The sequence below is a fragment of the Notechis scutatus genome, chromosome 2, assembly GCF_049901735.1.
Source record: "Notechis scutatus isolate UNSWTSFEM ecotype Mainland chromosome 2, rNotScu1.2, whole genome shotgun sequence".
Lineage (NCBI taxonomy): Eukaryota > Metazoa > Chordata > Lepidosauria > Squamata > Elapidae > Notechis > Notechis scutatus.
In genome coordinates this window covers 154,243,190-154,256,898 of record NC_142010.1, presented here as the reverse complement: position 1 = coordinate 154,256,898, position 13,709 = coordinate 154,243,190, and the positions used below count along the sequence as shown (strand labels likewise).

Below are 13,709 nucleotides of genomic sequence, written 5' to 3'. Positions count from 1 at the left end.
GCATAATAAGGTGAAGTGAGAATAGACATATTTTCCATTCAGATATTCAAAAACACAAAAGGCACCTATGAATTTACCTGCCCTTACTTAATTGGTACACAGTCTTCCAGCCTTGAGAACAGTCAAGAGTGAGTAGAGACTGCTTCCAGATCAGTAGGTTACCATAAAGTAGTCGTTATGCATTATATGAGAAGTCATTTTGAGGGAGAAATATCAGGCCCCATTATCATCTCTTTTTTGTCTTGTCAGAAATGTTGTCCATTGTGTTACTTATTTGCCAAGGCTAAAGATCAATGCTTTTTAAATGAGACTCAAGAGGCTCTTTTCTGTGGCAGGGAATCCCTAGATGCACTTGCACAGATATAAAGTCTACTTTGTCTGGGCTGCAAAACCCAGACAATCCCTGGCTATATCTCTTCCTTGCCATTTAATGATCATTTGGGCTTCTGCAACCCAAACATGGTACAAAAAGCCCTGGGTGTATCTAACCCTGGGCAGAACATGAAGAAGTTCTAACATGGTGAAACGGCAGAAACAAACACAAACGGTAATAAAAGGAGCTCAAATTATTAACTGTTCTATAAACATAATTTTAATAACACCTAATAACAAATTCTGTTAATTGTCTGATGCTGAACTGGGTGGTTATCCCTGTACCTTTGCACGGCACAACAGAAATATGGCATGGAGTATCTACTGTGTATGAACTAGTTGCGGTTCCTAGGAGGAGTCAGTAAAATAGAATTTCAGAACAGAGGTGAAATTTCAATGAGGGATTTGCTAATTCATGACCCATTTTTCATAGCTTGTCTCTGTATATACTAAACAATTATTCCTGCTGCTAATAAGAGGGAGAAGCATTGCAGCTTAACATTGATTGTAACATTTTCAACCAACAAACCAGGGAGCCTTGGCATTGTGCTCATTAGTTTTCCAATTTTTTTCCAATTTTTTTTTCCTGAAAGAGGCCTACAAAGTAAACAAAAACAAAAACTACACTACAACTGAAAACTCAAGTAATATCAAGGCAAAAATCAAGCATGCTTCATCTTACAATGCAATCCCAAATGGGATTATCTTTTCTAAAACAGCTCAGCCTGATTAGGGGCAGAAGATTTGTGAGGACGCAGCTTCCCTTTGCTTGCCCTGTGGGGTTATAAGCAAATGAAATTCTTGCTGCTTTGCTGGGGGAGGGGGGAAAGAGATGTGGGTGATGTGGAGCTGCAAAAACAAAGGGAAATTTTGGCTTCTGCCAGGTTCAACTGAGCCTACTTTAAAGTGGAAGCCTGGACTTTGATGAAATAGAGCAGCTTTGTCCATCCTCGGCCTCTCTTCTATGCAGATGAAACAGAGCCTAGATACAGTGTAAGGCAGAGGTCCCCAAACTTGGCAACTTTAAGACTTGTGGACTTCAACTCCCAGAATTCCTCGGCCAGTAAGCTGGCCGAGGAATTCTGGGAGTTGAAGTCCACAAGTCTTAAAGTTGCCAAGTTTGGGGACCCCTGGTGTAAAAAAAAAGGTCCTTCTGGCTAGAAATGAGACCTACAGGCCGGAGGTCCCCATCTATGCATTGGCTTAGCTCAAGGACAGCAGAAGATACTTTGATAGCAGAGAAACCATGAGGTTCTGGGAAGAATTGAAGAAGCATCGGGGGTTATAATCAAGCCGGAGAACACAAAAAGGTCTCATTTGGGCAAAAGATGGTTTCTAGGAAAGCTACCTGGAAATGTGAAGTTTGGGCCTTACCTGCTTGGAGAAGGAATCCTCCAGCTCCGTGATGTCATTGCAGAAGCCTCCAGAAGAGGAATGCAGGGAATCACCGTCCAAGCCGGTCCGGCAAGAGCCACCGTAGGGAAGGCCGTGATCCAGGAGATGAGGTCGAGCACTAGCCATGGAGCCCTCATCCAGAGAGGCAGGTTTACCTTCGAAGTAAGGGGCATTCTGGGCCTTGTCATATTCCTCAAATGAATATTGCATCCGCATATTGGACAGGATGATGCGCCGTGACATACGGCTCTCTGACGCCGAACTTCTTAGGCGCTCAAACTTTTTGTTCATGCGGTACTGGCGAAAGGCTGTTTGAATCGTACGAGCTGCCCGCCGGCTCAAGAAATAGCCCCCATACTTCCGCTCCAGCATCTCCACCTTAGGATGGGCATCAATAGGGAGGAAGGATTTGGAAAAGAAAAGAGGGAGATGAGTGAGGAGAATAGGAAAATTGAAACATGAAGCTAAGAACAAGCCAATCACACCCCCCCCCCCAAAAAAACCAAACAAACCCACAGTGGCTTCTGAGCAAGATATCACACTGGGTTTTCTCAGAGCAAAAGGATATTGTTAATTTCCAAAGAAATACATGAAGCAAGCTCAAACTGAAGCGGCCTATTTTAGCACAGCATATGCTGGCTCTTGGCTGTTATTATGTCTTCAGACCCTCAGGCACAAACTTTCCCACCACTTGTTATTTAAATGGAGGTGCTGGGGATTGACCTACAGCAGTGCTTCTTAACCTTGACAACTATTATACATTATGATGCATAATATTATATGTCAATACTAGAACATATGCTCTGCACATGGAAGATCTGTAGGTCAGTGTTTCTCAGCCTTGGCAAATAAATGTCAATGGAGATTCTCAGTCATCCATCCAGGTCATGGTTGTTCCAAAGGTGTTTTCTCAAGAGGCAACTGGACTTTCTGAGCTGCAGAAGCTTCTTGGCTAAGAAGAGAAACAGCTTCAAAGAAAAACCAGAAAGTCCAGTTGCTTCTTGAAAAAAACACCTTTGTGTCAGCCTTGGCAATTTTAAGATGTCTGGATTTCAACTTGCTGGCTGGGGAATTCTGGGAGTTGAAGTCCAAACATTTTGAAGTTGCTAAAGTTGAGAAACACCGACCTACAGATGCAAAGCATATGCTCTAGTATTAAACATTCTCTCTTAGGGTTTCTGCCTTTGCCTGCCCTTCCAATTTACAGATATTGGATCTTTCAGTCTTTTAAAGAGCTTTTGTGGGACCAAGTTTTCCTATTTCGTAGATAGTTCCCATACTGGCTCAATCTACAAAACCTTTTACTGCAGCCTTCAGACAAATCAGGTCTGTAACTCTCAAAATGCCCCACAATAATGCTGGCTCGTTGGACTTCAAGGAAGCCACAGGATTTGATTCCTGCACGTCAGGAACACCAGAAGCTCTCATAGCTCAGCAAAATCCACGACCAGATACCTTTTTGTCCTGAAGATCTGTTGAGAGCTCATAGCTGTCTGACAGTGCTGATCGTTTGCTATCCTCCTCTTCCTGCTTCCTCAGTGCCACGCTGGCTGGCTGTAGCCGAGCTCGCTGGGCCCACGGAAGCCCTGGTGACGGAGCGTGACAGACAGAAGAAGAGGAAGATGGCACTAAATCGTAGTGCTCAACCTTGGTTATTTCAGGGACACATCGGTATGGTTGACTGGCCAGACTGTCCACTATGGTTCCTGCCTCGCTTCCCGGAGGGTCTCCTTCCACACTGCAAGAAAGAGAAAAAAGGCTAAATGAATGTCCGATGAACAAAGGTTTTTTTTTTTAAAAAAAATCACAGATATTAAGTATGTACCAACACCATTTTGAACTCGGAACACTCCCCATAATATTTGAGACCAGTCATTTTGTGTTTGCAAGCAGTCACTTCTTTCTTCCCAGAATGGTGGTTTCATGAAACATTTTGCATTCCCTTCGCAGCAACTCATCACTTTACAGTATTGATGGGTTGCTGTGAAGGAAATGTATTTTATACTATTTGTATGCTATTTTTATATATTATAGACTGGCCAAATTAGCCATAGAGAACTACAATTAATCTGTTGCACAAATTCTTTCATTGAATGAATCTCCTGATTCTTCACAAGTCCCTACTACAGGTAGTCCTGACTGCTTTATTCGCAGACTGCTCAAAATTATGATGGCGCTGAAAAAGTAGGCTTACAATCAGTCTCAAAACTTGCAATATTCCAAAAATCAAGAGGTCTGGGAGCTTTGTAATAAGAATATATTTATGATCATTGTAGTGTCTTTTGGGTCATTAAGCACAACATCCTATGATCACTATTTATGACCTTCACTGCCAGCTTCCGACAAATAAAGTCAGTGGGGAAGCCAGCAGGAAATCGTAAATTGTGGTCACATGATGTGCTTAATGATATGTGGTGCTTCAGTTAATGACCACAGCAGAACAGATGTTCTAAGTCCAGCATGGTCATGTTTCATTTAGCAACCACATTGCTCAGCAATGGATCAGTCAGTCCCAATTGTACTCAGTAAGTGAGGACTGCCTGTAATCACAATAATTCTGGATTAACTTTTTCCCAGCAACATTTTGTTATCATTCTCCTGACCTAAGAAATAGACCCTGAAGCTTCTATTAGCCCCATTTGGAAAGCATGTATTAAAAGCATGAACATAGAACAAGAGATGAAGGTGGGGGAGGCTGAAAAATCAGAGGAATAACATGATGGTAAGAGTTAAACCATGGTGGATAAAAATAATTTTTTTACAATTTTTTTTTAAATTGGATTTTTTAAAATTTAAATTGGATTTTTTTATTTAAATCAGATTTTTTTTTATTTTAATGAAATTTATTTTACTAAAATGCTTTTGGAGTAAAAATCTATCTAAAGATAGTTTTCTATTTAAGATACATTAATAATTTAGTTTATTCAGCATGAAATGGAGCTTAGTTATGTAGCATGAGGCTGGATATTCTGCAATATTTACATTTTTGGTTAGCTCATTCAATGAATCCAAGCTCTGCAAGCTAAACAGGAAACCTTCATTTTCTTTGCAAATAATAATATTAAAGATTGTAACTACCAGCAAGAATGAGCCCTTACATTTAAAGAGCACCTGTCATTGCACATCCATCATGGCAGCTCCTGTTAGCGGGCATCCACTCACCTGCTGACTACCACGTCCCTCACCTTGTTGTGTTACTGCTGCATCACCAGCCATCCCATTAAAGTGAATGGGACTGTCAGTGAATCAACAGTAGGTCAGAGGAGGAGCTGCTGCGGGACAAAGATGACAGCTGCTCTTTAAAAAGTATGATTTAAATCAAGTTGAATTAAATCAGGCCTTTTTACTGGTGATTTAAATCATCAACTGGATTTAAATCAAATCTACCCTGGGTTAAACCTTGATCTAATCCACTCCAACTGTTTTGCATTTGTTTTTCTTATTTAGGGTAAGCAGTTCCTAGTGCCCTGTAAAACCTCAACTGGAATAGGTCACTTATATTTGTCAAAATCCAGAGGATGTTCCTTGTTTCTCTCAGCCTATGTCAGCTTGCCTGGGTTCTTCCAGGAGGATCTTTCCTAATGCTATCTCTGAAGACAACCACCTTTCCATCAGAATGGAATTTTTGTAAAATAAAAAATTTCAGGAGAGTTACAAGTGGATGGCAATATAACTGACCAAAGACAAAGGAAATTCTATCCAACACATCTACATCAACTGTGTGCATCAAATAACATATGCAGCAACACCACACTACAAACTCTATTCCTTTTGAAACGTGCCATGATGTCACATGCATATACATTGAAAAGCAGAAGTTATGATATCATGAAGAACATTTCATCATTTCGATGCAAACTCTGGATTCATCTGGATATCTCTGAATGTACCAAGAGGGAAGCAGATTGGAGAAGGCTGCTCTTTTCAACTTTTGCATCATAATTTTGACTTAAACAAGTCCAGACTCCCCTGAACAGGTGGATTCTTAAGCACCGTAAGCATGCATGTACACATCTGGTTTAGATAACTATACCTGGTCTAATAAAATCAATTATACCTTTCTAAAACTTCTGCACAGCTTGAAATCCACAAAAACGAACAAAGCTCACTTGACATGTTTGTAAATAAAATACTTACATTGGCGCCAAGGAAACTCTGGGCAAGATGGTTGCCAGGGACAACCAGTTATCTGGCAAGGGATGAATTGACAGGATGTGAATGTGAAATGTGGGGTTTCCTGCATGCAGAGGTCCAGACAGACCTAGACATGGCACTGGGTATTTGCCAACACCCTCATTTTGTAGTCTCAGGAAAACTCTCAAAAGCAAAGGATTGCGACTCAGCTTTTAATGCCATAGAAAATTGATAGATTACAAGTTATTAAGGCCTGCTTCAGGTTTACCACACCAAGAAAAGATACTCACTCCGTTGGGCAGAAGACATTTACACTAGAACCACACCCATCCCTGACTGTATCTTTGCCCACCACCCAAATGTGTTCTCTTATTATCATCATCATCCATAATGAATGCAACTCTCAATAGGAAAAATGTTCCTCAACATCCCTAACAGTCTCATCTGCAAGACTAAATAAACAAATATATCCTAGAAAATATCAATGATGGTTGTAGTTGTACCCCACAGGGGGTAGATTAGTGTGGTCAAATAATCTGGTTTGCCATTCCTAAGAGATTTTTTTTTTTTTGTATTTACATTAAATTTATTAACAACTATAAAAAAAGAAGGGATGAAGTAGTTAGCCATTATCAGAACGTATTATTGGACTAAATAGATCAGAGGACTGATCCAGGAATCTCCAGGAGATTGCATATATTCTTCTTCTTAAAAAGTAAAATATAGATTAAAAGGAATTTTAAAATGTTGTGGAGGTTATAGTTTCTAGTACATGATAAATTAGTTGTAAATAACCGATCATACTAAATCACTATTAAATTCTAAGATAAAAATTAATACCAACAACCATGATCTATGTTGTGTAATTTACCAAGTAAATTATAAGCTATAATAAAATTCAATCCATATTACTAAGAGTCTATTCTAATTTAAATAAACTTGTAAAATTGAATTATAGGTCGTATATATAGAGAAATGTACATTTTGGATGTGGTGCAAATCCCTAAATTAAGTTGTAGTTTAGGAATGGTTCCGTTTTCGGCCGTGACTGTCTCCTGCAGCTCTCTGGCAGTGAAAATGGGCTCCCGTTTTCGCTGGCAGAGGGCTGCAGGCTATTGTGGCCAAAAACAGAGCCCAGGCAGGCCGCACACGGACTCCCCGAGCTCCATTTTTGCTGGCAGAGGGTTGCAGGAGGCCGTTGCAGCCGAAAACGGAGCTCAGGAGGGCAATGTGTTTTCACTGGCAGAGGCACCATGGGTAAGTCCGCTGTTTCCAGGGCAGCTCCGTGGGCCAGATATAAGCACCCTGCAGGCCGGATCCAGTCCGCAGGCCTTGAGTTTGACACCCCTGGTGTAGAGGACTTCCACTATGCTTTTTCTCAGTTTGAGATGATGGCCTGTAGAGGGCCCTGCGCTGGAGACACTGTTGGGGTGGATTCAGCCAACTGGATTAGATGTCTATATCATTCTCCTACTTTCTAAACTGTCAATCATTCTTAACAATATCTAAAATAGATCATTCAAGGAAACTATCTTTACCAGCCACAATATAATACCTGTCTGTTTATTCTGGTGTGGTGCGTTCACATATGCTTTTCCTGGTCTGCTCTGAATATTTAACCCCTGAATATAGATTGGCTTCTACTCTAAACATTTATTGCAACTTTACCAGCACTACAGGTATGAGACTCTGGGGAAGGCTGACTTATTAAAAAAAAGAGTTATTTAGCAACCAACTGCATAAGCACAAACAGTAACTTTCCTGGTCTGAAACACCTAGAAATTTCTAATCATTCATAGCACTTCGTAGTCACCAAAGGATGCAATACAATAGACAAGTGGTCTGTTATATGTCTAACACACGTTTGAAATTTTAAACAGGGAAACCGGCAGGTCGAAGCAATTTTAGGGGTCTTCCTGTGCCAGTATACAGAGTCAAGGGATAGAACTCTAGGTGGCAAACCACAAGTGGTCTAAAAGCCTGATCTAATATGATCCCTTAACAGTCAACCTCAAATAGTGACATCAGTGCTCTTACAGAAGTCTATTTTATTTAACAATATGGTTTACAAAATGAAAGTGATGAAAAACTGCCATTAAAATAATAGTGTTGAAAACAACTGGACTAAGAAAACACTTTAGCACAAGGACACAAAGTTGGTTGATTCTTTACCGTCATTGCCCAAATAGTTCCACAATGCTTTAGCCGACAGGTTAAAAGAAAGGAGGCTCCATGAACCTATCTTACAAGGGGTGCTTGTAGCATTAGAACTGCAAAAGTAAAGCAAACTTGCTGGCTTGAGATGGGAGGGTTGCTCCCATAGGAATCAATGTTCCTGCAATTGTAGGAAATTAAGCTCCTAAAGGCTCAAAATATTCCATACCAGCATTTTGAATGAGAGACAAAGCACTGCAGTGCCTCAAAACAGTTATTAGTTGACACTGTATGTTGTTCTACAGTATATACCAGTGATCAGATTTGTGGCTTGTCCTTCAGAAGCAAACTGAATTTCTTTCTCAGATGCACAGTGTAATAGGAAGGGAAACTTTAATTTTACTGGGAATAAATATTGTTAAGTATGGTCCTTCAGGAACATCCTGATTTGATTCCTGGCAGCCTCCTCCTTCATAGTATAAAGACGGATAAGCATCATCTATCCTTGGCACTAACCAATAGGGAAGGCTTAATTCATGAAGTGGAAATAGCAGAATACTAGAAAAATGACATATAATGCTAGAATTCTTGATCCTTGATTACAGAATTGAAGCATCAGCATATACCTTGAACTTCACAAAAGGAAGATTTTAATGAAAGAGCTGTAATTAGGATCCATAGAAATCCTAAAAGAGAGGAAACTTAAAGTCCAGTTGCAAACAACTCCAATGAAGGGAAGAAACAGAAGATAGAAGAAGCCAGGGGTGGGATTCTACCCGTTCTGTCCAGTTTTATAGAACCGGTTGTTATGATTCTGCGCAGTTCGGAGAACCGGCAAATCGCACCACTGGCTGGCCCCGCCCCTCTCTGCCCGCCCCTCCGCGCCCTGTCAGTCCTTATCGCACCTGCAGTCTGCTTTTGCCCACCCGCCAGGCCAGCCATTGCTGCATGCCTTCCGCTGTGGCCCTGCCTGATCTTCCTGGGTGAGAGAGGCTCTGCAAACTCTGGGCCCAGTCGCCTACCTGCCACTGCCAGTCGCCTTTCCCCCCCACCCCACTTGCCTTTTGCCGCCACTGCCCGCTGCCCTAATCCCCAGCAGGTAAGGCCCAGCAGCTGCGGTGAATACAGGGGGGCGGGGCTGAGATGCAGACTGGTGGGGACCCGAGCTAAATTTCACTGTACTGGAGAACATGTGGAGAGGCTCATGTTCTCCTGCTGCTGGGAAAGCAAGAGAGTCTTTCCCAGCACAGCTCCAGGCAGCAGAGAGAAACAGGATTCAATCAGGCTGCTTCTCTGCCGCCCGGAGCCACCCGTTTCCCTATTGGAGGGGAACTTGCAAACTTTCGCTGTGCCAGAAAAGAGGGAATGAGAGAGGAAGAGAAAGACAGAGACAAGAAAGAAAACAAAGAGAAAAGAGAAAGAAAGAAAACAGAGAAAGGAAGCGAAAGGAAGAAAAGGGATAGACAAAGAAAGGGAGAGATGGAAGGAAAGGACAAAGAAAGAAAAAGAAAGAGAGGGAGGGAGGAGAAAGTGAATGAAATATATGGATGGATAGTTAAATACATAGAGGGAGGGAGGGAGGAAAAAAGGAGAGGAAGGAAGGACACAAATCCTGGCTTCAGAAGACTCTGAAACAGCACAGCAATCTAGGGCTGGCCTGGAAGGGATCTCGGACGTCATCTTCTAGTCCAACCCCCTGCTCCAGCAGGAGATCCTTACAGAATCATAGAATAGCAGGGTTAAAAGGGTGTGTGTGTGTGTGTGTGTGTGTGTGTGTGTGTGTGTGTGTGTATGTGTTTCAGGTGGGTCTCCTAGCTTTAGAAGGAGAGAGGGAAGCAGGAAGGGACAGAAAGAGAGAGAGAAAGAGAGAGGGGGGGGAGAGAGAAAGAGAGGGGGAGAGAGAGAAAGAGAGAGAAAGAGAGGGCGAAAGAAGAAAGTGAATGAGATATATGGTTTGATAGATAAATACAAGGAAGGAGGAAGGGAGAGAGAGAAAAAAGAGGAAGGAAGGACACAAACCCTGGCTTCAGAAGACTCTTTGAAGCAGCACAGCAATCTAGGCTGGCCTGCAAGGGATCTTGGAGGTCATCTAGTCCAACCCCCTCTTCCAGCAGGAGATCCTTACAGAATCATAGAATAGCAGGGTTAGAAGGGGGGGTGCGCACACGCGCGCATGGCTGTCAAAACTCCAAAAACAGGTCAAGTAGCTCTGGGGAGATCAGTCATAAATTAGAAGACTTGCTAAACAACCGGCCATTAAGCAAGGACCACTTGTATTTGGTTTGCCAGTCACATGGCCATGCCCACCCGGTCACGTCACGTGACCACCAAGCCACACCCACAAATTAAGCCATGCCCACAGAACCGGTTGTTACAAAATTTGAGCCCCACCCCTGGAAGAAGCCAACATGGGTAATAAATATTGAGAACAAAGGATGTTCTTAGAAGATGAACAAAAGACAAGTCATCAAGGAAAAGGTAGCAAGAAACAGTAGAAGCAATATCAAACAGCCTAAAACTCAGGTAAGCTTGGTGAAGAATGTTAAGAATAATAAAGAGAGATTCCTCAGTTATGTTTAAAATATATACATAATCCATAGTTATTATATTGGTGTGCTATAAAGGAAAAAATAACATATGCTCAAAGAATACAAATGCTTGCAGATATCAAAGATAAAGGCAAATTATTGAACTCTTATTCTGGTTTAGTCTTCTCCAACAAGAGGGCCTGTGTTCAACCAGACAAAAGTAAAGAACAGGTTGAAGGAGAAGAACTGAAACTTGAAACTGGGGGGAAAAAACATAGCAAGGAAATACCTGTTCAGTAATGTCAAAATCAGCATCGATTTGTCAAGAAGTCTTGGCAGCCTAACCTTATCTACTTTTTTAATTACCCTGTTTCTCCAACAATACGGCCTCCCCCAATAGGAAGTCCCAGCATGTTTTATAGGCATGAAATGAAATTAAGCCCCTCCCCCCAAATTAAGGTCTATATTAAAACATGCGAAATGGGGGGGAAATGGCGGGGGGGACTTGCTGTTAGGAAGTACTTTTGTTGCACACCCGGATATGGTGCTGCCTGCGTTGACCCTGATACAAAGTGCCCCACCAACGCCGAGGTCAACATCCAAGCCGTCGCCACCCGCCTGCCCGAAGATGCAATGGGGGGAATTAAGTCACCCCTGAAAAGACGGCCTAGCCATTTTTTCGGGGCTCAAAAAAAAAAAAAAAAGACCCGGCCTTATTATATGAGAAACACGGTAGGTAACTAGCTTAATAGATTATGGGAATGGAATAGAAATAATGTATATTTATTTTAAGCACTGGACAAGAAACCTCATGACTAAAATACTGTATATAAAATAAAAGTATGTATGGTATGTATGTATGTATGTATACATACGTATGTATGTATGCTAAAGAGGTTACTGAAATTTTCAAATGCAAGAGTAAAAATTAATACAAACTAAAATAAAGTAAGAAAGAAAAAAAGGAAAACCAGAAGGAAAATAGAAAAAAAATACAAAAAAGTGGCTTCCAATCTTCTTTACAGCAGTTATAAGTACAGGAAAGTTCTCAACTTTACAACCATTTGTTTACTGATCGTTTGAAGTTACAATGGCACTGAAAAAAGTGACATGTTCATTTTGCATGCTTATGATTGTTGCAGTCTCAAAATTGTCATGTGATCAAAATTCAGAAGCTTGGCAACTGGAATGTATTTATGATGGTTGCAGTGATCATCTGACCAGCAAAGTCAATGGGGAAGGCAGATTGACTTAATAACTGTGTTACCAACTTAACACCTGCAGTGATTCACTTAACAATTGTGGTAAGAAAGATCATAAAATGGAGCAAAGTACACTTATCAATTGTCTTGCTTAACAGCAGAAATTTTGGGCTCAATTGTGGTCATAAATCAAGCATTACCTGTATAACTGTGTGTGGATTAGTCTTGTTGTCTAAAGTTATATGGTGACTCACATCTTTTTATCATTTGCTTTATCTAATAAACAAAACCATAGATCACAACTTCATTTTTTTTCCTATTTAAGGAAAAAGTCCACAAGAGGTTTCCAATCAGCAACAAACATCAATGTTGTCTTTTCTTTAGTCTGACAGATCAATTTGGCCATAAGTAAGTTACATTTTGCATTGTTGCTTGCCCACAATATTCCAGTCAGTTTGGGCATAGTTTTCTTCTTAGTTATAATGAGATAACTTAACAGGTAGAAGGAAGGCTAAAGCAAGATTTAACAAGATAAAATTAGGACAATCTGGATCACAGAGAGACTTTTATATGATAATTCAATGAGAAAAAGAGATCATGCTCTCTCAGCACAACTGATAAAGTTATTTTTCCTCTATGTAGCGGCAGCAGCATACAACTAGATGACTCAGTTAAGACATTAGGTGGCCATTTGTAAAAATGTTTTCAGCTGCTGGAAAGGAGTCTGTGAATTCTATGACTCTTTTTAAATTCCCCACCATCAAGATATCAATGCCTAAACCCAAATGGGATTATTTATCAGAATAAACAGCAACTAAATAAATGATACATTAAAGAAGTAGAACTTAGAGAAAGTCACAAGATGCATGCTAAATCAACAAAGCCACTATTAAACCTGTAGACTCCTACTAGAAAACCAATAGTAATTGTATGTAAAGTTTAACATGTCAGAATCTTTAAAATTAGATAATTGTTTAACCAGTAATTATATCATTAAAATAAAATCATCCCAAGCAGATAAGAGAGGGACCAATTCATGATGCATCCAATAGATTTTGATGGAAAACAGCTCCCCACAATGGGCAGCAATTTGGACAACATGATTCCTTAAAAGAAAAAGGAAGATCAAGTAGCATTCTGATGAAAATCACAAAGGCAAACAACAGACTGTGCTATTTTGAAGGGAATAAATCCTATTATATCAAAGGTGAGTTCTGTATAGCTCATCCAATTAAGCATGCTTTTTAAATTTTTATCAACACAGTAACTGTTTTGCAATTAAACATAGTTGGGAACAATATGCAATTATATTTTAATAAGATGAACATCTCTGAAAAAGATAATCTAATAAAACCAGGCCCAAACGTCAAGAAATTGAAGCAACACAGGAAATATATTATTTAAACACAGATATAAACACACAGAATCCAGCATAGAGATTACTAAAGAAAATATACACAGATAAACTGAAATATCAGTAATAGAGAAAAAAATATCACTATGGAAATGCAAATTACTCCATTCTGACAAAGCACCAGTGCCCAAATAGTCGGTGACACTTTTTGAAACCAAGGATCAAACTGAGCCCATTTGTAATTTTTTTTCCGTCAGCCGAAACAGCCACTTTGGTATTTGAGACAGCTGCAAGTTCAAATCCTGACAAGGCCCTATTCTGCCTTCACTTGCTCAATGGTGGAGCAGTTGTTTCTTTTGCCTCAACACACCTTCCAACAGTCTCAATAAATTCAAGCCACATTCTTTTCTATCAAGTTCTTGGCAATGTCCCAGGCCTTTAAATACCCTTCCTCCTCTCCAGGTTTCATGGAGAAGCAGAGCGTTCCTTGATTTCCTGCCTCCAAATGTTATGGGGCTGAGAGACAGCAGTTCCTACAGCCCACCCTAGAGGCAGTTGCATCTTGCACAG

At 40.7% G+C, this 13,709-nt stretch overlaps 1 protein-coding gene across 1 annotated transcript in view; it reads right to left on the bottom strand.

Annotated features, from left to right (window-relative positions):
- Positions 1–13,709, bottom strand: part of IQSEC2 (IQ motif and Sec7 domain ArfGEF 2) — a 160,983-nt gene that overhangs the window by 28,810 nt on the left and 118,464 nt on the right. Inside the window, 2 exon segments of the mRNA XM_087956905.1 lie at positions 1,747–2,145; positions 3,223–3,505. Of these exon segments, the coding sequence (XP_087813031.1) occupies positions 1,747–2,145; positions 3,223–3,505 (682 nt within the window).